At 44.5% G+C, this 27,738-nt stretch overlaps 1 protein-coding gene across 6 annotated transcripts; it reads right to left on the minus strand.

The window, feature by feature from the left end:
* Positions 1 to 88: 88 nt before the first annotated feature.
* SLC38A11 (solute carrier family 38 member 11) lies at positions 89 to 27,653 on the minus strand. Of its 6 annotated transcripts, none has more exons than XM_083496783.1 (12): positions 27,633 to 27,653; positions 17,896 to 18,013; positions 17,377 to 17,451; positions 15,071 to 15,205; positions 14,155 to 14,220; positions 12,695 to 12,804; positions 11,841 to 11,920; positions 7,061 to 7,131; positions 5,372 to 5,533; positions 2,609 to 2,721; positions 993 to 1,124; positions 89 to 504 (listed from the first exon to the last, which is right to left on the minus strand). In XM_083496783.1, the coding sequence occupies exons 1-12, from the start codon at positions 27,636 to 27,638 to the stop codon at positions 238 to 240; spliced, it is 1,335 nt and encodes a 444-aa protein (XP_083352909.1). In that variant the 5' UTR covers positions 27,639 to 27,653; the 3' UTR covers positions 89 to 237. The 6 variants fall into 6 exon arrangements, with proteins under 6 accessions (XP_083352909.1, XP_083352905.1, XP_083352908.1 ...); XM_083496779.1 differs by lacking the exon at positions 27,633 to 27,653 and adding an exon at positions 24,656 to 24,841; XM_083496782.1 differs by lacking the exon at positions 27,633 to 27,653 and adding an exon at positions 23,882 to 23,911.
* Between the last annotated feature and the right edge of the window lie 85 nt (positions 27,654 to 27,738).

Genomic DNA, 27,738 nt, shown 5'->3' on the forward strand with positions numbered 1-27,738 from the left:
GGGTATCTGCTTACATACAGCAAATACTGGAGAATATATTGCATTTTTGCAATTTAGGGAGAGTTCACAACTGCAAAAACCAATAACGTTTGCAGCTCAGTGTTTAACTTTTATTATATCTTGGAGGGGGGAAAAGAGTACGTTTAAAAACCTGAAACACACAATGGACTTCACAAAAACGTTTTTTTTTTTAAAAAGTTTATATTTGCACTGCTCTTGTCTGGAAGGCACTGTCTCCTATGGTTGGTGAGTTTGCGGAGAAGACAGGACTGTTTGGTTGTAGAGTGAGGCATTTCCAAGGAAGCAGTATGGCATTTCTTGTCCATGGCTACAATCCTGGGGATGTAGGACAGTCATAACGAAGCCAACTATCATCACCAGCACCCCAATGGTAAGGATCAGGGCAGAGAGAAGGTTGTCTGAATGGGTCCATCGCTCCTCGGAGAACCTCAGGTAGCAGGCGGCTGGCAGGATGAAGACCAGTGGAGTAGCACTGAGCACCCCCTGCAAGCAGGAAGTAAAACACTAAATATGCATTTGTGGTGTATTGCAGAGGCACGCTCCTGAAATAAATTCTATGCAGAGAGTTTAGAAGGAATGGGGTGGAAATCACAACGAGGAACCAGTCAACTTGAGGAACTTGTTCACTGATTTCAGTGGGCAAGACTTACTCTGGGCAAGACTTAGTGGTTGTCAGTTACTCAAACAAAACAAAAACAGGCATCTGCAAGACTCCTCAGGATGGAGGAAGTGACTTAATAATTTTGCTTGAACAGGGGCTTTAGAATGCCCCTTCATTTTTCCCCAGGGGGAAAAAACTTATTTCTGTAGCTTCAGACAAAAAGTTCATCATCTTGCCACAAAGAAGCACAGCACCAAATTTCTTCCTTAAGCATATCCTATTAACACAATAACAATTTGAGGAAACAGTCTATTTCATTAAGCCAAAACAAAACAAAAAATTAGTAGTTGAAAAATCCCCGTGCACTTACATTTAGCTCTAAAACTATTCCCAGGCAATCATACACCAACGATACACTTGTCGCTAAAGCAATGACAATGACTGTCAGAGCAACGTGGCAAATGGTTGTAAGGTTTCCTTTGAAAAACACGTTTGCAAGGACCTGAAACAGAAGCACAGTTCTAAGTACTGTTATGATGTGGCATATTTTAATTTTCTCATCCTAGGGTTATGCACAAGCCAAAGGAATGGATTACAACTGAACACCAGACTTCAATGAAAAGCCCTTGCCCCCAAGGCACCCAGGTTCACATAATTATTTATTTTTAAAAACGTTTCCAGAGTAACACATAGCTGCTTTTAAATTGACCAAGTATGATTTTTTTTGTACAGCTGGAAAAATAGATCAATATTTAGATTATGGACTGTTATTTGTTTCATTTTCATTTTTTTAAAAAAATAAAAACAAACCTAGGCAGAGGGTTAAGGATCCAGTATACATCAGGACAAAACTGAGGTCATGTACTTCCAAAAAGAAAACAAACATTATCTTTGTCTGTCAATTAATCTACATTCTGAACCGCTCCGAGATCTATGGGTACGAGGTGGTATACAAATTTACTAAATCAATAATCAAATAAATCTTACATTTCCATGAGCGTATGCTTATTCCAACATTCTATAAAAAGGATGCAAACATTTCAGAGAAAGTTTGTTGGATTTAGTTCCATCCTTTCATATCCTACAATAAGTGATTTTGTACATAATAGGAATCCTTGGTTACATATGCTATACCTTCTCCACTGAGCCAGACAGCACTTGTTGCTTCCCATTTTCAGTCACTAGTATATGTGATGCTATTAACTTAATAATATGGCTACCATCTTTCTTGAGCAACCACCCTCTACGCACAATGCCATGAAGCAATGGAAATTCCAGGGCATTACATTTTGGGAAAACTAAGATGGCGGCTAACCCTTCAGTCACCCAGAATGAATGAATGCATCACCGAAAGAAGTGGCCCCCAGCAGTTGCCCAAGAAGATTGGGTGGTGACACTGAGTCTGCTTGCATTGCAGCCATTGCTTAAACTGAGGAATATTCAGTCTGATTAGGTTTCTGTCTAATATGTCCTATTGTCTATTTCAGCCAAGGATGTCAATAAGTGGACTGAAATGATTTCTGCAAGAGAAGAAGAAAAAGAGAAGAGTTTGGAATTGATATCCTGCTTTATCACTACCCGAAGGAGTCACAAAGCGGCTAACATTCTCCTTTCCCTTTCTCCCCCACAACAAACACTCTGTGAGGTGAGTGGGGCTGGGAGACTTCAGAGAAGTGTGACTGGCCCAGGGTCACCCAGCAGCTGTATGTGGAGGAGCGGAGACGCGAACCCGGTTCTCCAGATTACGAGACTACTGCTCTTAACCACTACACCACACTGGCTCTCACATCTGATTCATCGCATCTGATTTCTTATTACGGCAACACAACGTAATTGTAATTTCCGTAGCAGCAGTGTAGAAAACATTAATTTGATGGAACTGTGATCTAAAACTTCATCCTTGGGCACTTATCACAGTTCACTGCATTGGGGGCAGAAATTAATGGTGACTCTGCAATCTAAGATACAGGTGCGATTAACACTCACCTCTCTGGTAACAAAGCATTCTATTGGAAACGTTAAGATGACAGTGATTCCATAGCAAAACCTCCCAAACGTGGCAAGGTCATCATCTCGGCAATAGTTCTCAAATATGTCTCCTGAAGAAGTGGCAGACAATGAAATTAACTTTGTAATGTGCAAGACAAAACAGAAATTGTGAATACAGACCCAAGCATTCATGAGAACTTTTAAATTTGTTCTCAGTTAAATTCCGATAGTTCCAAAGAACAAACCTAGACAGCCACAAATACTGGCTGGATTCCAAAGAGCATCTCTAGGCAGGCTCTTTCTTTCTTTCTTTCTTTCTTTCTTTCTTTCTTTCTTTCTTTCTTTCTTTCTATGTGTTTGGAAATCCCCTCTGGTTCAACAGTGGTTTGCCACGAGACACGGTGAACTTCTATTTTTGAAACATATGCCTTCGGTGTATGGCCCTAGCAGCACGGACCATTTCTGCTGTGATCACTTTACAGAATTCATTCTCAGCTGTGAATGCGAGGGGCACTGCATATTTTCTGCTATTGTGGTTTTTTTGGGTGTGTGAGAATCATTTCCAAAAACTAAACCTTGTAGCCGAGCTTGTGCTCAGCATCCTTTGCACACCAAGGTTGCTTTTACTGTAGGAGTATTCCTGGCATCTGAATTAGGGTCAGGGTGCAAGGTGCTTTCAAAATGAATAAAAACGCATGGTCGAAGCAGACAGATTTCCTCTGTAGCTGTTATTCTTGTGACAAGAACAATCATTTAAGGAAGAGCTGGGCAAGGGATCTGGGCGCACACACTTCCCATGCCGCAGGATCAAAGCTAGAAGGCTTCAAATATACAACAACCTCTGAAGCGTTTGCTATGTATAGGAGTGCTTACGGGAACTTTGGAATGTTACCTTAGGGGTTTTCGCACTCTGTGCACAGCACTATAATAGACTGTATGTGGCGGCTATAGCAAAGGGCCTGGGGTGTGGCACAAGTGAAGAACTGTAGCCATTGTCCACATGTCCTGCTTGAAGGCTTCCCAAGAGGCACCTGCCTGGCTATGGTGGAAAACAGGATGCTGGGCTCGTGGGCATTTGGTCTCATCCAGCAGGGCTCTTACAAATTATGTTAGCTCTATGCCCAACTCCACCTCTCCCCCATCTCATATGCAAGTCTTCCAAGAGGCAGATTCCCCCATACAAGGTTCCCTGCAGACATGGAAGTAAATAGATTGAGAAGGACTGGTTCTGTGTGATCTTCTACTCCTGGAGCAGGCATCATCCTGTAACCTTCCAGGTGTGTCCAACTCCCATCAACCCCAGCCAGGATAGCCAATGGTCAGGGATGACTGGAGTTGTAGTCCAGCAACATCATAGGAGGCCCACAGGTTCTACTCTTTCTGTTCTACTCTTCATCTGGTACAAGCTGGCTTGGCTTGGCTTGGCTGGTAGAGTACGAGCCTCTCAAGGTCGTGGGTTCAAGCCCTATGTTGGGCAAAAGATTCCTGCATTGGCATGGTGCCAAAGAACATTGTTTTACAGAATTCCTCATGCTCCTGCAGCCTGGCAATATCATGTTTCTGTTTGTTCAAGAGGTTTCTCAAGGAGAAGAGTATCATTGGGCTTCCCAACTTCGGCACCAGTTCATAATAATTAGCATTATACTTGCTCTTTGGAGTAATATAAAGGTAAAGGGACCCCTGACCATTAGGTCCAGTCATGGCCAACTCTGGGGTTGCGGCGCTCATCTTGCTTTATTAGCCGAGGGAGCCAGCGTACAGCTTCCGGGTCATGTGGCCAGCATGACCAAGCCACTTCTGGCAAACCAAATCAGCGCACGGAAACGCTGCTTATTTTCCCACCGGAGTGGTACCTATTTATCTACTTGCACTTGACGTGCTTTCGAACTGCTAGGTGGGCAGGAGCTGGGACCAAGCAATGGGAGCTCACCCCATCGCAGGGATTCGAACCGCTGACCTTCTGATCGGCAAGTCCTAGGCTCTGTGGTTTAACCCACAGTGCCACCCGCGTCCCTAGAGCAATATACACTACTTCCAATTCAGGATTATCTTTGGAGAATCTTCAGTATATAAGCCTGAGGTGTGGATATATAAGAAGCCATAAGGCTGGAGTGGGGAACCTCATGCCCAGGGGTCAAATGTTGCCACAGCCGGTCTTCACTCACATCCCTCAACTGCCCTACTTCAGGTCCTCCTTGAGTGCATTTGCCTGGCTAGAATGTGCCCTTGAACGCTTGGCTGCTGGGATGGGGAGAGAGGAGTGTGCGAGTCTGTGCCAAAACTGGGCTACTGTACAGAGGTAAAACTTACATGGGTTTCTCCACCCAATTTTGCCTCTGGTCCCACCCATCCACATGGCCCCTGGAACCTGCTCATGTGGGGATTTTGTTCTGAAAATGGCTTGGCTGCTGGGATGGGGAGAGAGGAGTGTGCGAGTCTGTGCCAAAACTGGGCTACTGTACAGAGGTAAAACTTACATGGGTTTCTCCACCCAATTTTGCCTCTGGTCCCACCCATCCACATGGCCCCTGGAACCTGCTCATGTGGGGATTTTGTTCTGAAAATAGGTCCCCTAGATACTTTTTTGGGTTTTGTTTTTGGAGTAGGTTTTGCAGATGCTGAATTGTGTACCAGTAGTAAATCCTACACAGAATACCCACAGCCTTGGGTGAGGGAATCTAGGAGAAAAGCTTAATGTGGGTGAGAACTGTCAGAAAGCCAAGGTAAACAATAACTATAACCCGGAACGGAATAACTTACCTTCTGTGTATTCTCTAAAGGTCACATATCCGCACGTAGCGAACAACAAGCCGACAAACACAGCAAACGAGACGGACACATGCGTGACACGTGCCCAGTTGCTGAGTGTGGGTTCTTTCAGGGAGCCGTAAATTAAGAAACTATTGTGGTGGCAAATGAATGCTGGAAGAAGCACAACAGTATTTTTATTTATAAAGCAATCATGTGCAATGTATATATTTCTGAGTCAACTAGATTTGGGACAAATGTACTGAAAAGCTGAGGAAAGGCAAGCTATTGAAAACAAAGGGCTTGAGCCAAAGTAAAGCACAATGGAAGAATTGTGTACATGTTTCTTGCTCCCCCACTGAAATTGGTGAGAATTAAGGGCAAACCAGATATATGCGCAATGCTTGGCTGCTATTGAACACTTCTTTAGCCTGCCTTGCAGAACTTTCCCATGTCCTGATGTCACAACATTCTGTTTGTCGCAGCTTCTACCCCACAGGATTGGCTGCTGTTGGCGGAAGGCAGGGAGAACACGTTGCGTTGTGACATCAGGACATGGGTAAGTTCCACGAGATGTCACTGGAAGTGGGAACCAAATAGCTAGCAGCAGCCATGTGTTTACAATAATGCCTACTTTTGACCCTTAAAGTGCTTGACTTTGGTTGGGTCCAATGATGGCGTTGGTACCCCCTGCTCCACTTGTTCTACAGTGGAATAAAGTAGAGGTGCTGCTGTGGCGACCTCTGGGAGCAAGAACACCTTTGTGAGCACTCTCTAAGGAACTCCCTAACTCCCAAAATCTGTATAGATGGAAATGTCTGTAAGACGTGGCATTTTTCTTCTCTCAATGCTCCCACTACAGAAATGTTGCACAGTAGGGCTGGGTGATCTATTGATATATCATCCAAAACCGGTTTGAAATTCGTAGCATGGTATCAGTTTCATAATTTTTGACTTGGCAATATATTGCGAATCATGATGTATGTGTGCGTGCACAGGCTATACCAAAATCACCATGTGGGAAAAACCATGAAGCCAGCCAATGCTTCTACATAGCTCCATCCATATTTCAGGCATTGCGATTTATCAGTATATTGTAATGTTTAGCTGGTGATGTATCACGAAGTTGAAAATGAGATTATCGCCCAGGCCTATTGCACAGTTAGAAGAAACAAATTTAACAATGTGCTTCATTAGGGAATCTCGTTAGAAGAGAAGCACAAAGGGAAAGAAGAAAATGGGAAGAACCTTCAAAGTTGGTCTGATTAGTGGAAGAAAGGGTGTAATCATTCAGACCCGTTTTGCCCTAACACAAAGACAAAGGACAAATCTGGTCAAAGGTTATCTTTGTATGTTACAAAACCAGACCCGGATTATTCCAGCAAAGATGGTGATCAGGTGGGTAGCTCCAAGGGATAGCAAAAGGGCAGTACTCCAGATGTTGTTGGAATATGGTTCCCATCATCCCTGGCCACCAGCTGTGTTGGCTGAGGATGATGGGAAATGGAGTCCAACAACATCTAGAAGGCCACAAGTTAATGCTCGACATTTCCCACAAATCCATCAATACTTAAAATAAAACGTTTGCAAGAAAAATAAAAACAAATCTGGAAGAGTAAGAATCTCACTAATGCAAAGGGAACCTAAGGGTGCTACATGCGCTGCAGATATTAAAGAAATGCCGCCAAACATGGCACATACCAAATGACATCACCCCGATGGCTTGGGCTGCATTGGGCTTTGCAAACACCCACGGATTTTCTGTTTGGGTTCTGGAAAAGAAAGCAGCATTTGAGAGGTTGCCACTTCCACCAGGAATAATTTTTTTTTTAAAAGCAAAATCTGAAGGTCAGGAGTAGGGAACCTGTGGCTGAGCACCTGTTGGACTGACTCCAACCCCCATCAGCCCCAGCCAGTTTGGTCAGGGGTCACGGGGGCTTTCCCCCCAGCAACATGCTAGCCACCCTTGCTCTAAACAAACTGCCAGGGCAGTCACAGAACCACAGAACTGTAGAGTGGGAAGGGACCCTGAGGGTCAACTAGTCCAACACCTTGCAACGCAGGAATCTCATGTCAATTGAAGCACAAACACTGAAGAGATTTTTTTACGAAATGGAAAGTAAAAAGGCTCCCCCCTTCCACCGCCTTGCAGCCATCCAGCTGTTTTCTTGTTAATCTGAACTATAGCTAGCAACAGCAAAACGTTCACATCTCAGTCTACCTGCAGCTTTCTGGACTTGTCTGTGCTCGGTTTAACCTGCCTCGGGCCCCTTAAGGAGGGCAACGGGGGCACAATAGCCTAGGGTCTCATACCTTCAGTGCTGCAAATCAACGCTGACAAACTATGTTCTAACTGAGAGAGAAAATGACAGCAACAAAGGGTGCAGTGAGATAGGAGAGGCTCAATTGGAACTGTAGTCCCTGGCTCTCTCAGGCTGAAATCCTAAACAAACTTATTTGAACCGACCACTGGCTTCCTTCTGAGTAAATCTGCGTACGATTGCTGCCTAGGAAAAGCCCTTCCATGCATCATTATATACTTTTCTATATATATATAGAAATATATATATATATATTAATTATATTTGTGGTGTAGTGGTTAAGAGTGGTAGACTCGTAATCTGGTGAACCGGGTTCGTGTCTCCACTCCTCCACATGCAGCTGCTGGGTGACCTTGGGCTAGTCACGCTTCTCTGAAGTCTCTCAGCCCCACTCACCTCACAGAGTGTTTGTTGCGGGGGAGAAAGGGAATGTTAGCTGCTTTGAGACTCCTTCGGGTAGTGATAAAGCGGGATATCAAATCCAAACTCCTCCTCCTCTTCTCCTCCAAGGAGCCCAGGGTTCTCCTCCTCCCATTTTTATCGTCACAACAACCCTGCGAGGTAGGGTTAAATTAAGAGTGATTGACCAGCCCAAGGTCACTCAGCGAGCTTCATGGCTGAGTGGGGATTTGAACCCTGGTCTCCCAGGTCCTAGTCCAACACTCTAGGCACTACTACCATGCCAGCTCTATACCCATACGTGACGTTACAGACCGAAGCCTGTGCATGGGAGAAGCAATTCAAGTTCCAAGGCAAACAGCATCACAGTTAAAGCTGTGAAATGCAAAAAAATTTTTGCACAGCATGCCATTTGTGCATTTCTGAACTTAAACCACTTTGAATTTGGAAGATCAGATGAACCTCGAGAAGAGGGAGCTGGCACTGACTTTTCAAAATCTGACTGGGCCAAAAGATTCCTCCCCTCAAGTAATACTGCTCCATGCCAGCGGGGGGCAGGGGGTTAGAGAATGCCATCTTTCCATTATTCCCCTACTTCCCAAAATATACAGCGTCTTCAAATATAATTCTGCAAGTACAGTCGTACCTCGGTTCCTGAACGCCTTGGGAGTCGAATGTTCTGGGTCCCGAACGATCGAAAACCAGAAGTTGAGTGTTCCGGTTTTCGAATGTCCAGCGGGATTTCTGTGGTTTCCGATTGGCTGCAGGAGCTTCCTGTAGCCAATCAGAAGCCATGCTTTGGAAATCGAACGTTTCGGAGGTCGAACGGACTTCCGGAATGGATTCTCTTCGACATCCGAGGTACGACTGTATACAGTTGCCTTCAAACAGGAGTGCAACAAAATGAGATAAAAACGTTGCCAGAGAGCAGAACGCCCACCTTCAATAGTCAGGGGCTTCAGTCCTCATCTCTCTTGACAGGGGAGGCTGCTGCCACCTGCTGTCTCAGCCGCTGCACTTTCAGTGAACTGCAAAGCAGCAGCAGGACACAGCTGCCAGGCCAGAGGACAGCGCCCAGCTGTCAGGCTTTATCTCTGCTGCAGACAAATTAGCTTTTCCAAGCACCATTTACCTTGGAAGATGCAACTTCAGGTTTTTTACTCTTGCCAGTTCTATGAAGCTCCCCCTACTCCAGAAAGAGTTTCTTTTGACATCCAATACTCTTCTCAAGTATCAATCAGAACCTGCAGAGCTCCTTAGCCACACCTTTTCTTTTATAAATAACCCACCATTTATTAATTAGCAGTTATGCTGCAGATTATTCCAGCTTTGGAAATAAATGCTAGTGCCATTTATGGCCCTCTTTACTGCCTCAAAGCAACACAATGGCAAGGGATTGAAATGTGTTTCTTTGCTTATTTGTGGAGTGTGTAATTTGCAACATTCCCACCCATATACGTTTCCAGGCCAGACAGGATGCATTCTTTGTTCCCGACTATGTTCCTAAGGCAATCCTTATACATATGTACATTTCCATTGTCTTTCAAGAGGAAATAGAAGCAAAGTGCTGAAATATCGCCAGAATTAAGCGTCCGTATAACTGCTTTTCTGAAGCAGGAATTAAGGCTGACTACCTTATTAACTATCACACAAAGACACTCTCCTAGGCAGCTGTTATGTCCATGAGAAAAATAACTCAAAAGTTATTAGGACCTAATAAAAATATTACAAAGGGTCAGCTTTTCAAAGGTGTTTGGAATCCTTTCTCTCCTTCCATGTTTTACGGTGAAGCATCCAGTTGTAAGAAGAGTTCTGGAAATTTTGAAAGTTCAACCCCTCCATTTTAATATGCCCTAATAAAGGTCTTAACTCTTCTGTGACTAATTGATGTGAAAGAAAAGCACCTTAAGTATGTGAAAAATGCCGTTCTTTCAAGTAACCACAGGGACCCAGACATAAGATATTTGCCCCTCACCCCCTTTGCTGGTCATGGCTGGTGTGAGAAAAGAAATTCTTCTGGTCAGGAAACTACAGAACACTGAAAAAAGTTTAAATATAACGGAAACAAAAGCAGGGCATTTCCTCCTACACCCCCAATTTCATAAATAACACGTGCAATTTTAACTTTTTCCATTACGTGATGTAATGGCAATTTTGAAATTTTAGATTTACCGGTAAATAAAGACTATTGGTCAGTGGAAGATCATCTGCTTTGCCTGCAAAAAGCTCCAGGTTAAATCCCTGGTATCTTCAGGTAAGCTTGGGAGAGACCCATAGAGACATAGAATCATAGAGACACTGCCAGACAGGGTAGACAATGCTGAGCTGATTTACTATTAGACAGCTTCCTAAGCAGAAAAAGTTCATCATGGCTGCTCCCATATCCATATTCCCAACAAGAGCCCAAAAATGCAAGCAACTGTTTGGATCTAGTATTTTACACACACACACACACACACACACACAGGCTAATGCCCAGTTTATTAGGCTCAGTATGACTGCAGTTCTAGTTTCCTGGGAATAAGCTCCAGTGAACTCAGAAGGATTGTAAGGCTCAAGTTGAAAGCTATACTGAGCTTTGACCTTCAGCCCTCTGAAACACAACTTTCAGCTTTTAGTTAGGAATACGAACAATCTTATAGGGTTACTATTTAAACAGCTAGTGTAAAGTAAGCACTATATTAAAGAAAAGGTGTGTAATAGCCAGCCTCTGCATGACTATTTCCCTCATCCCTTAGCTTCACTAATCAGTCACAAACAAACTTGGAAGCCTCCTTATATCCCTATAACAACAATAATAATTTTATTATTTGTACCCCGCCCATCTGACTGGGCTGCCCCAACCACTCAGGGCGGCTTCCAGCATATATAAAACATTAAACAATAAAAACTTCCCTAAACAGGGCTGCCTTCAGATGTCTTCTCAAAGCCAGGTAGTTGTTTATTTCCTTGACATCTGGTGGGAGAGCGTTCCACAGGGAGGGTGCTGCTACTGAGAAGGCCCTCTGCCTGGTGCCCTGTAACCTCACTTCTCGCAGTGAGGGAACCACCAGAAGGCCCTCGGAGCTAGATAAAAGTGCCAAAGCAAGGTCAGTTTGTCAATTATCCTGGTGTACTAGCTCTGAAAAAGAAAAATGTACTTGAGCTGCAGTTCCACTACACTACTGGTTTCAGTTCAGGCATCATGGAAAACTGATTAAGGAGCCAAGAAGTCACCCTCTTATGTCTGTAGCACAAGTGGAGGTGGGGGCACTCAAGCTCATTTCTTTGTCACAGTGTCAGCACCACCAGAACTCACTGCTCATTTAACACCAACAAACCATCGCTTGATGGAGCAGCTGCATTACATCTGAATAGATTCTTTGTCTCATTGTCAAGCGATATTTTCTGGAGAGCACCAATGAAATATCCTATGACTAGGCAGCATTATTTTCCCTGTCATTTTCTCTTTCTGTATTGTTTCAGTGGGTTTGGACTCTCCCCCAGCCATTTTTATTGTGAGCACCAATCAAAATGGCAGCTGTGTGGGCCGAAAAAATCAGAAAAGGCCCTTTCCATCATTACCGTGATTCACCAAATCACCAAGCGTAATTCAAAGTGATGTTGCCGTGCTGCAACTTTCCTGCAATTTGGGTTTACTGCCACAAGAGGCCTTCTTTTGTATCTTAAAACAAAACATGCAAACTCAGCTCTCCCTCAAGCTAGATCCTTTATTTCTCCCAGAGAGATTATGGAGAACGAGAAATGACAAGATTACTTACACCTGTGCACTAAATGTGATTGCCCTTATAATCCCAAACACCAGGATGAGGACGGTTAAAATCAGAGAAACCAATGATACCTGTGAATAACAATAAAAGCATTAGCCGATTATGCCCATTAGTGGTCAAACATTTTAGAATTTCCAAAAGCATAATCTCGTTTGTCAAAGAAGAGAGAACGGACATTTCCATGGGTGACAGGCCAGTATAATTAAAAGACCTGCCATTCAAAATGTATATACAAAAGAGGGGGAAAGGCAGAACAGAAAGTATTTGGATTCCAGTCTTCCATCCATATTAGGACCAGCTTAGCTTCAATAAGGTGGCTGCATGATGTGCCTTTAAGCCATGTTCATCTACCTATGGCTATCACATTTATCACACAGAGGATACCTTCCATGCTGCAATGTCATACCATGTGACACATTTTGATAACCCTCAAAACACATAATGCAGGCATAGGCAAACTCAGCCCTCCAGATGTTTTGGGACTACAACTCCCATCATCCCTAGCTATCAGGACCAGTCGTCAGGGATGATGGGAGTTGTAGTCCCGAAACGTCTGGAGGACCGAGTTTGCCTATGCCTGACATAATGTGTCTGTTCAATCTTTTTCTCCTCCCGTGTGTTAAAACTCTTACCCCAGTTATCAACCAAGGTCAGCCTCCCCAACTTGGTTCCTCCCTCAGATGCTTTTGACTACAATTCCCATCGTCCCTGGCAACTGACCATGCTGGTCAGGGCTGACGTGGCCCAAAACACGTCAGAGAGCACTAGGTTGAAGAAGTTTGATCTGACGCTATTTTAATTCTTAACCAAATCGAGAAGTTAATTTCTATACAGTAATAATTTACCTTCCCCAATTTTGATATATTTCGAAAGAGGGAAAGAAGAAGGGTGAAGATGATGGTGACACAGAGAATAATGACATGGCGACCAATGAGCAAATTGTCTTGATCGACTGCTTAAAAAAAAAGAGAGAGAGAAATGTTAAGATGCATATTTCTGTAAGAAATGGATGTTAGGTTGCTCATTAAATGTGAAATGTACATGATTTTTTAATGTGTTGAATGTCTAAAAATCTGTTCATGAAATGAGGACAGGTAGGAAGGGAACAAAAAATGTGCGATTTTTGGAATATTTATATAGCACCAACATTATTTAGGACAACGCACCTCAAAATACTTGCCAACAACATTTATGCTAAGGAGTTATATCACAAAAACTCAGACTGCAATCCCGTGTCATTGAAGTATACCTCATTGAACTCAGTGAGGATTACTTTTAAGAAAACATTACAGGATTACACCAATACATAATGTACAAAATGCTTCAGCATTTTCCCAATTATTAATATTAATATAAAAAGGGAGGTATTATAAAGCACAAAGTTTACAAGCACAAGTCTTTTTTTCAAAAAATTAAGCCGATAAACTTATAGCAATTCTTTATACCCAGTATAATGAATGGTGTACTCCATATTAAATAATGCAAATAAATGTATGCATGTTTGTTTTGTATAAATGATCTCTACTGTCATGCTTTTATTGTTAACTGAATGTTAAAATTTAGATTTTGTGCAAATAACAGTGTGGTTGCAGGCGCCATATGTGGTGGATGACAAGCAACAGACTGCAGTCATATATGCCTGGAGAAAGTGATTGCAGACTATGAAGAACACCATAAATGCTAGGCATATCTACCCAGAGGGAAGTCCTATTTAATTCAATGCTCCCAAGTAGGACTGCAGCCTTAGTTATGCAGGACTCCAAAGCTCCACCCCAATACAGTGGATCCTTCTGGGGACAACATATCCCTGCATTCATAAGGACTAGAAACATGCCTTTTGAAAATGAAACCTGAGATTCTCAGAATGGGTCAGTTTATATATCAGATACAGTGGTACCTCGGTTTAAGAACAGTCCTGTTTATGAACGATTCGGTTTACGAACTGCGCAAAACCGGAAATAGTATCGCGGTTTGCGAACTTTACCTCGGTCTAAGAATGGAATCCGAACGGTGGAAGGGCACTGGCGGCGGGAGGCCTCATTAGGGAAAGCGCGCCTTGGTTTAAGAAAGGTTTTGGTTTAAGAATGGACTTCCGGAATGGATTAAGTTCATAAACCAAGGTACCACTGTACCAAAATCTGAACCCCCAAAATATACCAAGAAAATAAAAAAGTATGCATAACTTATGGTGAGTGTCACAGCCCTTTACAATATTCAATTCGTGGGCAAATATTTTGATCAACTTTCCTAACAAGTTAAGTAAAAACATTTATTAATCAGGAAGAACAAAAACTGATCGACTCACCGCCAGGAATTCTTTGGAAGACTTTAGTCAAAGTGTCTCCTGTTATAATGTTGTAACTAATCATGGCTTTAAAAGAAGAAGCTACTTCGTTAATAACGCTTTGAAAAGATAAAACGAAACCTAAGCATACACTATACGGAACAAAACTGTGTCAGTGAAAAACTATGCCTTCTCCGAACATGTAATGTATTTTATGTTCAATACTTTTAGCCAAATTTAACCACCAAACTTCATGGGGCTCTTTTCAAAACAGGAAGCCTGCCTGCCTTCTTCCTTAAAACCAGCCTCTTCCTTACTCCTTCTCACTGATGCCCTTGTACAGCTCAGCAAAGGAGGATGGAGCAACACTAGAATGTGTTGGCCCTGCCTGCCATTGGCTCTGGTCCTGTCTACTGTCACCTGCTCTATCAGACCCAAAGTGCACCTGCCCCCACTGTGTCCGTATGAGGGGCTTCTAGGGTCACACAAGGAGGCCTCACCTCTTGACTCCAAGTCTGGTGAACCCGCAACCCCTCTCATGCGAATTATCAGTGCATGGGGGAGCTGTTAAGAGCCCTTCTCTCACCATCCAGGGTTCCAGCCAAACAAAGGGGAAGATTAAAGGATAAGCCTGGACCAATTTCTGTATTTCATTTACATCCCACTTTTTTCTCCAAGGAACTCAAGGTGGTGCACATGGTTTTCTCCTTCCTCATTTAATCCCTACAACAACCCTGTGCGGTAGGTTAGGCTAAGAGACAGTGACTAGACCTAAAGTCACTCACTGAGAGCTTCATGGTCAAGTGGGGATTTGAACCCTGGTTTTCCAGGTCCTAGTCCAACACCCTAACCACTACACCACAGGGGCTTCCAGTCTTCTTCTTTTATAGACTGCAAAAAGGCATTGTTCTTTAATGCATCTGCAAGGGGACCTTACCAATGAAAGGGTATAAGAACTGGAGAGCTGAGAGAATTAGGTACCCTACAAAACCAAATGCTTTATTGACCAGAGCCTGGTAGCTGTTGGTTCCAGACAGGTTCCCTCCTTTAATCAACAGGATAATAGAATAATCTGTTGAGGAGAACAAGAAGCATTCTATTAACAACAATCTCTTTGGGATCAATTTCTCATGCATTATTCTCTTGATTTTTTTTATTTTGATTTTTAAATCAGACTGAAAGAAGTCACCATGGAAAATACCTGGGAACACAGAATAACAGGGGAAAGGAGATCTTACACAAAACCTGCGGGAAACCAAAGAAAAATGTCTTGGTAACACAACTACATCTCCAGTGTCCATTAGGGGAGGCATTGCTAGAGATCTCTTCTGCAATTATTTCCAGAGAGCTGACCTATTTATTTTGTAGGTCAGGCAAGGAGAGCTGCCTTTGATCCCTGTTACTGCCAGGCCAGTGGATCATTCTTTCAATCCACATGTGCCCTCGCAGGCTGCATTGGGTGGTGTCAATTAGCATTCCATATCCATCTCCAGAGTCACAGGCTCCTTCCAGTGCTGTTAACTAGCAGCCCAGTTCGTGCCCATGTAAGCAGCAGGATATAGGAGCAAATGGGCTGCCCTGAGGTCTGCTAGCATGGCTAGGGTACAAGCTTTAGTACAAATTATTTTTTAAACGAATTTCTCCCAGCCCATTTCATCCTCACAACAACTCTGTGAGGTTGATGAGGCTGAGAGACATTTAATGGCCCCTGATCGCTCAGTGAATAGGGATTTGAAGATGGGTCTCCCTGACTCTAATTTGCCACTGCACCTAGATAGAGTCACATATAGTTTTAAACTTTGTTCACAAGGATTAATAAGGGAATATAGTAAGTCAGCAAAGCACATGGAACTGATATGTAATAGATTGGCATTTTCTGTTATAATGGGTAGAATAGAGATTTTTTTTTCACAAATGCAAGATTAGTTGCACACTATGAATTGCATTGTGTCCTTAACTGATTCTCTACAACAGAGATTCCGTGGTTTAACTGCTCTCTACAAACCAGAACTGCAAACCACAGTTTGATCCTATTTGCAATCCTAGTTCACAGGGGAAACTATGCTTTAGAGCGGGGTTTCCCAGCTGCTTTTGAACTACAGTTCCCATCATCCCTGAGCACTGGTCCTGCTAGCTATGGATGTTGGGAGTTATAGCCCCAAAACAGCTAGAGGCCCCAGTTTGGGAAACCCTGGTTTAGTGTCCTCTGCACTAGGCTATGTGAAAGGTGGATGGAAATGCTTGCAATCATCCTTTGTTCCTGTTCCAGCAAGCCATTGTTCCATTCACTAGGAAGATCCTCTCTGAGCCCTGCCTTCTTTCGTGGTATCCTAATATCACATAGGAAAGGACATCCAATGCAGCACAGTGCTCTACTTCTAAAAACCACCTCAGAAGATTAAGCGTTTTTCCTGTACACTTGAGTAAAGGTAAAGGACCCCTGAACGGTTAAGTGCAGTCAAAGGCGACTATGGAGTTGTGGCGCTCATCTCACTTTCAGGCCGAGGGAGACGGTGTTTGTCCACAGACAGCTTTCCGGGTCATGTGGCCAGCAAGACTAAACCGCTTCTGGCACAATGGAACACCGTGAAAGAAACCAGAGGGCACAGAAATGCCGTTTACCTTCCTGCCACAGCAGTACCTATTTATCTACTTGCACTAGCGTGCTTTCGAACTGCTAGGTTGGCAGGAGCTGGGACAGAGCAACAGGAGCTCACTCTGTTGCAGGGATTCGAACTGCCGACCTTCTAATCGGCAAGCCCAAGAGGCTCCGTGGTTTAGACCACCAGCGCCACCCAGTGTGACACTTGAGTAACACTGCATGGAGAGACAGTGGGGCTCTATAGGCAAGCCCTGCCCTACTGTTGTGTCCCCTGACTGCCCCACCCATATGCTGCCAACACATTGGGGAAGATATGAAGGGCAGAAAGCTACCTAATGCATACAGTCTGTTCCTGTGAGCTGAAAGCTGGATTCCGCAGAAACGGAGCCCATAGGGCTAGCCCACATGCACCCAAAATTTCCCCTTCAGACCTTCCCCCAATGTGTGGACGGTGAGGGGGGGCAGAGCATGTTGGGGACACCACAGAGGGGCTCTCTCTCCAAGCAGAGTCGCTTGCGTGGAGAGAAGAATGCCTAATTTAGGACTTCTAGTATCAATGAAGACATTTTGCACATTCTGCCCATTTTAATTCCTGGACCTCTCTCTCTACTGAATGACAACGGCCACTTTTAAGGCAATACCTGTGATATAAGCAACGGCCAACAACAACAGTATTCCCAATGGAAATCCAGCTTGCTTCAGAGAATAGGGCAGGCCTGTGAAACGATGCAAACAAACAAATTAGATTGGAGGTCCCCCCACAAGTTCTTGCCACTTATTGATGCTTCCAGCTCCTCTCCCATCTTCCCAGGGGCTACTTAAGATCTGAGGAAGCCCAAGCCACAGGAAGCTCATGCCATCGGCTCCTGAATCTGGAGGGAAGTGGCTGCGAGTTCCTATCTGTACATCCACATATTTGCAAGGTCCCAGGAAGCTGTAGTATGGCTTACTGTGTCATGTAAAGCAAGCCGCTGACAAAGTCAAATGTTAAATATATAAACAGCCCATTGGAATCCCTGATCTTGATCGACATTAATCTGCACTACTGTAATAAAATTACAACCCCCAAAAATATGATTGATAGTAAGTCCAACAAAATAATAAACTGGAGTGAAATTTATAGTAATTAACTGGAATGAATAATAAACTGATGCATTTACCTATCATACCAGATCCTATGATAGAGTTGATGACATTAAAAGCAGCTGATGAGAGGTTGCTAGTTCCTCCTTTGTTTCTCGGTTTACAAACCAGGGTTGTTGTTTCATCCAGTTCCTCCTATTTCAATAAAGTAGCATTGATGTCAGTCTAAAATATATTCACTTTAAAAAAACAAACCACCACATTTTTTTTTAATCATTTAACATAACTAAAAATACAAGGATTTGGTTTTGGAAGGGCTTCCCTTCCTCCCTAAAACAAACACATACCAAGTGACATGGAAAATCTTGGCAGTCATAGAATCATAGAGTTGGAAGGGACCTTGAGGATAATCTCATCTGCAGTGCAGCAATATACATTGCGGGTGGCGCTGTGGTCTAAACCACTGAGCCTCTTGGGCTTGCTGATCGGAAGGTCAGCGGTTCAAATCCCCACGACGGGGTGGGCTCCCGTTGCTCTGTCCCAGCTCCTGCCAACCTAGCAGTTTGAAAGCATGCCAGTGGAAGTAGATAAATAGGTACCGCTGCGGCGGGATGGTAAATGGCGTTTCCATGCGCTCTGGCACTTGTCATGGTCCTCCATGCACCAGTAGTGGTTTAGTCATGCTGGCCACATGACCCGGAACACTTTCTGTGGACAAACACCAGCTCCCTCGGCCTGAAAGCGAGATGAGCGCTGCAACCCCATAGCCGCCTTTGCCTGGACTTTACCTTACAGCTGTCCCATACAAGGATCGAACCTGCAACCTTGATGTTATCAGCACCAAGCTCTAACCAACTGAGCTATCCAGGCTGACATTTTGTATGCATCAGAATAAGGACTAGATTTTGAAAGTATATTGGTTTTTAAGTGTTTTTGAAATTTGGGCACAAATGAAAGTTAGTTATTTCCTGCCCTTTACCCTAAGATCCTAGGGCAGGTGCTTTTAAGCCTTCACTTTAATTGCTTTAACGATTCAATTCTAAACACACTTACTAGCCCCATCAGATAGTAGTTCAGCTAATTTCTTCTGAGTAAACTCGCACAGGATTGTGCTGTAAGTCCAATGTGCTTCGCAAGGTGGTATATCTGAACAGCAAAGGGTGTCCTTTAAAATCTAAGGAGAGCTGGGCACCCACCACCTGACTGCCAGTTATCAGAAACATTTTGTTATCACAAAAAACCCTTCTCCCCATGCAGGCCATATCTGCGTAACATATAAATATACATTGTGCTTTATTTTAGTTATAGGTTGGAGGGTGGCCGCTGTCACACGCTGACAGCTTCTAGGAGCCACAGGTGAGAGCTGAGTGCAGGGTGGGGGCCAAAGGTGGACAAACTACCCCAGACATACCCCTCCCCTAACACCCCAGGAAAGAACTTTGACTAGGTGGCTAAACCAGGTGAAGGTAGCCAATGGGTCTCAAACCCTCGAGGAGTTACAGACTTTTTTGGCATGCAAAGACAGGCTCCGGTGGATTGAGCGGACAAGTTATGGCTAGCTAGAGTGCGGCGCTGATCATGCCAAAGCACGGGTTCGATTCCCATGCTATTCTTGCATGGCAGGGGGTTGAATAAATTCTTCCAGCTCTTATGATTCTATGAAATAAGCGAGGTTGTGTTTTTTAAAGAGAAAGGAGGAGTTCGCTTTCCTACCCCACGGACCAGTTGAAAGGCGAGGAGAAATTAAGAAAATTTCCTAGGATCCCAAGAGGACGCGCAGCTTACCGGGTGGGCAGGGCTGGTGGCGGGCGACGGGGGGCGCTGGGCCAGCTCTTCCATGGCGGCTCGCTCGCCCTGCCCGGCTTCCCTCGGAGACCCCTCTCCGGATCCCGCCTGCAGCTCTCATGAACGGAGCGAGGCGGAGGGACAGGGGCTAGTGGGGTCGCCGAGGGAGAAGAGCGCGCCGGCTCTCGGGCTCCGGATCGGGCCGCGGCAGCACGTGCGCGCCTGGGAATGGCCAGGCTTCCCGCGGGCGGAGAGAGCAGCGTGATCTCCACTCCCCGGAGCGCCTTGGAAGGGAGCCCGAAAAGGGGGGCGCGGGGGGAATGGGGAGTGTCGGAAGGCCAGCGGAGTTTTCTGGTCGGGCTCGGCAGTCCGCCCATTTTACATCAGAGTTGGAAAGGGACTCCCAGGATATTCATGGGCGTAGCTGGGATTGGTGGGGGGTGGAGGGGCCGCAGGGGCGGCAGCCCCCCCTCTAAATCAAGCAAATAAATAAAAATATTTAAACTAACCAATTGCATCGCAGGTAATACTGTCTTGTCCCTACCCCCCCCCAAATAAGGCAGCCCCCCCCCCATAAATGCTGGATATGCCCACGGAGAGTGGAGTTCATACAGCCATCATGGCTAGCGGCCATTCGTAGCCTAATTCTCCAAATTAAGAGCCTTGGGTCCCTTTACCTTTTTATCTTGGTGGCTATGGCCGCATTTGAGGAAGTGCTTCTCATATTTTAGCTATGCGCTTCAAGAAGAAGAAAGTCTCGTGTCTTCCTTGCAAGAAAACACGATCAGAACGGAATGGTTGGAACAAAACTTCGGCCAAAACTGAGAAGTAAAGACAAATGGGCCACCTGTCCTGTCTTTCGCTGGTAGGAGATGCTATCATTGGGAATGCTTGATAGATAGGTAGCTGCCAAGCCTGATGATGAAACATTGGACCCTGGACCTGCATAAACTGAACAAAACTGAAAAAGCCTTAACTTGTTCCCACAGCAACTCCCCTCCCCATAGGGTAATTGTTGGTGATTCTTTTTCTTTCCTTCTTCTGTTATTTTTTTTTTAAGTGATTGTTTCATCTCTCTCTTTTTGGTTACAAATATGTATGTATACATACCTATCTTATTATGGGAGATTAAATAAATAAGATTTCAAAACAAAACAAAACTGGATTGAAAAGCCAGGTGTGGAAAAAGGAATACACACAAAGTCCTGGTTATTTTTGAATGCTCCTAGACATATAGGCATGAAGAACCGGTAGCAGCAACCAGAGATTTACTTCACGGTGAATGTTGACTGACCTTGGTTTTCATATGAATAGTCGATATCACCAGTGAGCTGCTCTGATATTTTGACAGGCATATGATATCCAGCCCAGCCTCTGGTTTCTGACAGTGATCAACAGATTTGTGAAATTAAAGTTCACAACACCATCCTGTTTATTATCTGAAATAGAAAATGCAGTGAAATTCTGAGGTCGAGGCTGCCTCTTTTATACATGAGGCATGTGATCGTTTTATACTTTCCAAAGTACCATTTGGTTTTGGCATGGCAGTTTTCATCAGATACCAGGTAACCCTCAGGAACCTTTTAACGTGACCGGATTTCCCACCCAATACTTACCTGTCGTTTTTAGTGAGTCACCAAATGCAGGAAAAATCATGGAAAGAACCCCCATGAGCTTAGCAAACAAATGTGTGGAGAGCCAGTGTGGTGTAGTGGTTAAGAGCGGTAGTCACGTAATCTGGGAAACCGGGTTCGCGTCTCCGCTCCTCCACCTGCAGCTGCTGGGTGACCTTGGGCCAGTCACACTTCTGTGAAGTCTCTCAGCCCCACTCACCTCACAGAGTGTTTGTTGTGGGGGAGGAAGGCAAAGGAGAATGTTAGCCGCTTTGAGACTCCTGAAGGGGAGTGAAAGGCGGGATATCAAATCCAAACTCTTCTTCTTCTTCTTCTATCATTACAAAAGGTCTGTTTCCTTTGTTCAATGCCTTCTTAACAAAGAGGCATGTGCAAACAAGGTAAAGCAGAGTTTAGAGGCAATTCCTTAAAAACAATTTAATTGTTTCTGGTTCACTGAGTCTGTCCATATATTTCATCATCTCTTCTCTCTTCACTCTCATTGTGTTCGTTTGTTCTTGTTTTGATCTCTCTGATCACCTACAATGTTATTTTGGGGACTTTGAAATAAGTATAAAATATATTCATGCTACTGTCTCTAAACGCAGGTGGTGCTGTGGGTTAAACCACAGAGCCTAGGACTTGCCGATCAGAAGGTCGGCAGTTCAAATCCCTGCGACGGGGTGAGCTCCTGTTGCTCAGTCTCTGCTCCTGCCAACCTAGCAGTTCGAAAGCACGTCAAAGTGCAAGTAGATAAATAGGTACCACTCCGGCCGGAAGGTAAACGGCATTTCTGTGCGCTGTACTGGTTTGCCAGAAGCAGCTTAGTCATGCTGGCCACATGACCTGGAAGCTGTAATCCCTCGCCAATAAAGCGAGATGAGTGCCGCAACACCAGAGTCGGCCACAACTGGACCTAATGGTCAAGGGTCCCTTTACCTTTACTGTTTCTAAAATATACATTGTTACTGTCTGTAATTGTTTGATTGTGCCGTAGATTCGTAGACCTCACGAGGGAGCAGGTTGTTGGCATTAAGTATGGTAAAGCCACAATGACCCAACCCCCCTCACTTTTCCAGCTTGTATTTGTGGAAGCTCCCTGCACTTTTCAAACCCTTGTTTAATAAATAATAATAATAATAAATTTTATTTATATCCCGCCCTCCCCAGCCGAAGCTGGGCTCAGGGCGGCTAACAACAGTCAAAATAGTCCAACATTCTAAAACATTCATTGTAAAATTAATTAAATCAAATTAAAATCAAATTAATAGCAACCATCAAGCAAAATTTTGTGCAGATTGCCAGAGGAGGGGGTCAGGCTGCGCCCTGACCAAAGGCCTGGTGGAACAGCTCTGTCTTGCATGCCCTGCGGAAGGATGTCAGGTCCTGCAGGGCCCTAGTCTCTTGTGACAGAGCGTTCCACCAGGTTGGAGCCGCGGCCGAGAAAGCCCTGGCTCTAGTTGAGGCCAACCTAACCTCTCTGTGGCCTGGGATCTTTAGGATGTTTTTATTTGCAGACCGTAAATTTCTCTGTGGGACATACCAGGAGAGGTATGTAAAATAGTTGTAAAAAAACATAGATGAATTGAGGAGGTGGCCTATTTCAAAAGGTCAATTTATTACTAAATTTGTACAAAAATCTCCTCTGCTGGGGAGAGGGCACAGGCCAGACAGCCATTTTTCTAGCCCACCTCAGTCTGTACCCTCTACTCAATAAAGGAGATTATGGGGACTCTCTGAATGGTCAGCTGCATTGAATTCTGAAGCCTAGGAAAAAAGGCTCTTGACCAGATAGGGAATACCCCCAATTGCCTTTCTAAATATGGGCTGTCCATATATCCCAGGAACCTAATAATCAGACACCCCCGATCAGTTCCATTCAAAGCTACATGCTCAGAAGTATTCTGTACTGTGTGTGACCAGTCAGCTGATGGGCTCAGAAACTTAAGGAAAACCTTCCACTTGGCAGCAGCTTATGCCTCTTCCCCCTCCCTCACTCACTGCAACTGCATAGATTTCCCACTGTTATTATACATGGCTGGTTTATGGTAGACCGCAGAGGTCAAAATGGGATCACTTCACACGAAATCGGCAGCTTTGAAGCAGTGCAAAATAATAATAATTTTTTAAAACCCCAAAGGCTTTTGTGAACCTTCCCCCCCAAAGTGTGATGGATCTCGTTGCTGCAACTGAAGAACAGCATTCTGTCTTGTCATAAAGATTTTAATTTCAAATCTGAGATCTGTGTGGTTCGCAATGGTCCACAGTACTGCAGTTATTCAATGCTTTGTGTGTGGGGAGGGGGCACCGAGACAAGCATGGGTGGGCTGTTCACATGAAGCTCATACCAAAGAGCAAAATGAAACCACTGACTGACTGACTGACTGAAAAGGAAATCTAGCAGCTCTCCTTTCTTCAGGTTAAAAGAAGGCTAACCCTTTAAAGTTATTTTGATCTCTTTGTATGCTGATCTCTTTTTAGTAGAAAGATGAAGAAAAAGAAGAAACTAAATAGTTGAAAAGTGTAGTAACAACAACAATAATAATAATGCCAACAACAATGAATGCTTTCTGGTAATTTGATAAAGCTGGTGGGTACTGCCAGAATATAACTTTTTGTATACTTTTTACTTTGGATGGTTCCATTTTCTCAATATAATTCTTACCATGGATCTTTGCATCCAGTGCTATTTTTCTAGGAAAAGAGGTGCCAGAACTCACCATGAACACCTCCCCTGTTCTCTTATAATGGCAATGGTGCCCACCTGAGAGGGGATGGAACTGAGTTCCAGAGAGTTCCGTCTGAAAAAAGCCCTGTCTGCACCCAATAAAAATGACTTATGAAGGTGAATGGGATAGTTTTGGGGAATACTTTTAAAAATATGATACTAAAACCAATCTGCAAGTGGAGTAATTCTATAAACAACAGTTAAACAACTAAGAATTACAACAGGGGTGAGCAAACTTTTTCAGCAGGGGGCCGGTCCACCGTCCCTCAGACCTTATGGGGGGCCAGACTATATCTTGGGGGGGGGGAATGAACAAATTCCTATGCCCCACAAATAACCCAGAGATTCCTTTTAAATAAAAGCACACATTCTACTCATGTAAAAACACCAAGCAAGCCCCACAAATAACCCAGAGATGCATTTTAAATAAAAGGACACATTCTACTCATGTAAAAACATGCTGATTCCTGGACCCTCCGTGGGCTGGATTAAGAAGGCAATTGGGCCACATCCGGCCCCCGGGCCTTAGGTTGCCTAGCCCTGAATTACAATGAGAAAACTAGGGAGGGGTTTTATACTGATATGCAGCATAAGCTAGGTTTGTTAAGAATGCCATGGAAGGTAAAGGTTGGGAAGTATCCACAAAATCTTTGTATGATGGTAAATTGTGTGTAAATAGAAAAAATGGGAAATGCACATGAGAAGACTTACAAATTTAATCCACAATGTTCTGAAAAGCCTGACAACATCAGGGGCTTCAGGTAAATTCTCTGGGATTTCATGTCCACCCAGACAATGGCACCTTCTTAGGTTTTGGTTCCCGGTATGGGACAGATAACATTTGCCAGGGCTTGATAGGATGAGGCCCAGTGAATAGACCATTGAGTCCCTATCCCAGGCTGCCTTCTATGTGCTCTCAGTGGGTGTAGTCATGCAAACCGTAACTAGGAGAATTTGACAAGATGGACCCTTGTCAAAACACAAATTAATTTAAAACCCCACTTTGTGACTCAGTTCTCTCTTGAATTCTCCCACATGTTGACTATGATCACAGAATGCTTCCTTATATAAGCTCGGGTTTTGTCTGTCTAGGCCAGTATTGTCTACTCTGACTGGCCAGTGGCTGTCCAAGGTCTCAGGTAGAGGCCTGTCTAATCAAACACTACTTGAGATTCTCATGGCTGGAGATTTGGGGGGTTGGACCTGGTATCTTTTGCCTGTAAGGTGTGTGAGAAAGAACACAAACTTCTGAAACAACCTTTTTTAACCATTAGGTATTTAAAATAAAATTTAAAAATACCTGGATCTCTCAGCTGCATTTGATACCATCGACCATAACATCCTTCTGGACCGTCTTGAGGGGCTGGGAGCTGGGGGCACTGTCATACAGTGGTTCCGCTCCTTCCTCCTGGGCCGTGTTCAGAAAGTGGTGGTGGGGGATGGGTGTTTAGACCCCTGGGCTCTCACTTGTGGGGTGCCTCAGGGTTCTGTCCTCTCCCCCATGCTTTTCAACATCTACATGCAGCCGCTGGGAGAGATCATCAGGGGGTTTGGGCTGGGTGTTCATCAGTATGCAGATGATACCCAGCTCTACCTTTCTTTCAAATCAGAACCAGTGAAGGCGGTGACGGTCCTGTGTGAGTGTCTGGAGGCGGTTGGAGGATGGATGGCGGCAAACAGATTGAGATTGAATCCTGACAAGACAGGAGTACTGTTTCTGGGTGACAGGAGGCGGGCAGGTGTGGAGGATTCCCTGGTCCTGAATGGGGTAACCATGCCCCTGAAGGACCAGGTGCGCAGCCTGGGAGTCATTTTGGACTCACAGCTGTCCATGGAGGCACAGGTTAAATCCGTGTCCAGGGCAGCTGTGTACCAGCTCCATCTGGTACGTAGGCTGCCCGCGGACTGCCTCGCCAGAGTGGTGCATGCTCTGGTTATCTCCCGCTTGGACTACTGCAATGCGCTCTACGTGGGGCTACCTTTGAAAGTGACCCAGAAACTACAACTAATCCAGAATGCAGCAGCCAGACTGGTGACTGGGAACGGCCGCCGAGACCATATAACACCGGTCTTGAAAGACCTACATTGGCTCCCAGTACGTTTCCAAGCACAATGCAAAGTGTTGGTGCTGACCTTTAAAGCCCTAAATGGCCTCGGTCCAGTATACCTGAAGGAGCGTCTCTACCTCCATCGTTCTACCCGGACACTGAGGTCCAGCACCGAAGGCCTTCTGGCAGTTCCCTCACTGCGAGAAGCCAAGTTACAGGGAACCAGGCAGAGGGCCTTCTCGGTAGTGGCGCCCTCCCTGTGGAACGCCCTCCCACCAGATGTCAAAGAGAACAACAACTACCAGACTTTTAGAAGACATCTGAAGGCAGCCCTGTTTAGGGAAGCTTTTAATGTTTGATGTATCACAGTATTTTAATATTCTTTTGGAAGCTGCCCAGAGTGGCTGGGGAAATCCAGCCAGATGGGCGGGGTATAAATAATAAATTATTTATTATTATTATTATTATTATTATTATTATTATTATTATTATTAAAAATCTGAAAAACGGCCTCCAAAGCTGCAAGGGCCTCTGGGTCACAAACCCAGCATAGGAAAATTCCACTTCTTCAGGTAAAAAACTGTGGCAACCTTTGCATCAGACAGTCACCCTCTGTGAAATGCCACAGGCTCCAAAAGATCCCTCCGTTTTGTTTCTAAGCTACCACTTGCTGCATTAGTCATTTCTGCCAGCTGCCCACAATATCGATATTTTTATTTCTTGTTATGTATTCTCCCCCACCCCACGTTGTCTCCATTTCTAAGGCTGGGAGAGAAACACAGTCCTGCAACCCACATAGCCATCCTAAATATTGTGCTTTTCTGATTATATCCTTTCTATTTTATAATGTTTTGCCTGCATGTATAATGCTTTTATCTGTTGTTATTTTGAGCTTCCAGATTTTGGGGGGTGGGGTGGAGGGGGAAGGTGGTTTGTTGTGGCTGAAGCACGAGAAAGCTTCAGAAATTCAGAGATGTAATTCACGTAACAAATCCAATTTGTACAGGACACAGCTTATTTAAATGAGCAGAACCCTCATTTAAGGGGAAGAGAGAACGTTTTGATCCACTTGTACTTGGGAGCAGCTAGACTGTGCGTCCTAAAGACAAAATTATCTGGCCAAGTTGTCCTGGAGTGTTGTCACAGGCGAAAGAACACCCAAGTCACGTTGCGGTTTGTGCCTCCCAGTCTCCTGGAAACCATTTCCCGGCTTGTCTCTTGCACCGCAGTCCGCAAGCAATCCACTTCTATTTGTTTCGAGTAATAACTCCAGAGTTAAGCTGCACGACAGGGTTGGGAATCCCAGACACTCCAAATGATTCAGTGTAATCTGAAAGGGTCCCCAATCTGCCGTTGGGGAGGGAGTTTGCTTTCCTTTGCACAGAGCCACTGGCAACCTCATCCCAAGCAACTTCAGTTATGTTTGGATATCTCTGAGTCAAGTTTAGACCTATTAAGGAAGCAGGGATTTCCAAACTGCCATGTGATGATGACATGCGCTATGTGAAAATGCTAATTATACTGTGCCCGTTCATTCATTTTTTTATTTTATTTTTTAAAGCAGGTCAGAGAGGAAAGGAGGTCTTTTTGTCTTTCACCCCTCATTGCAGAATCACATGGCTCCTTTTCTCATGACTTACTTGCATGCCGATGCGGCTTGTGTCTGCTCTTCTCCCTTACATCCCTTTCATCCCACTCGCATCAAGTCAGACTTTCAGATCTTCAGAGCGATGTTATACAAACAAC

This window comes from Podarcis liolepis (assembly GCF_965112155.1).
Source record: "Podarcis liolepis genome assembly, chromosome: 1".
NCBI lineage: Eukaryota > Metazoa > Chordata > Lepidosauria > Squamata > Lacertidae > Podarcis > Podarcis liolepis.

What these genes read in the sequence shown, in the direction of transcription:
- SLC38A11 (XM_083496779.1), bottom strand. Translation starts at nt 24,826, where the DNA reads ATGGTCTATTCACTGGGCCTCATCCTATCAAGCCCTGGCAAATGTTAT. An exon ending in GAACATTGTGGATTAAATTT is followed by an intron (nt 18,014 to 24,655) that starts GTAAGTCTTCTC and finishes TTATTGAAATAG; the next exon opens with GAGGAACTGGATGAAACAAC. An exon ending in ATATATCAAAATTGGGGAAG is followed by an intron (nt 11,921 to 12,694) that starts GTAAATTATTAC and finishes TGTTATTCACAG; the next exon opens with GTATCATTGGTTTCTCTGAT.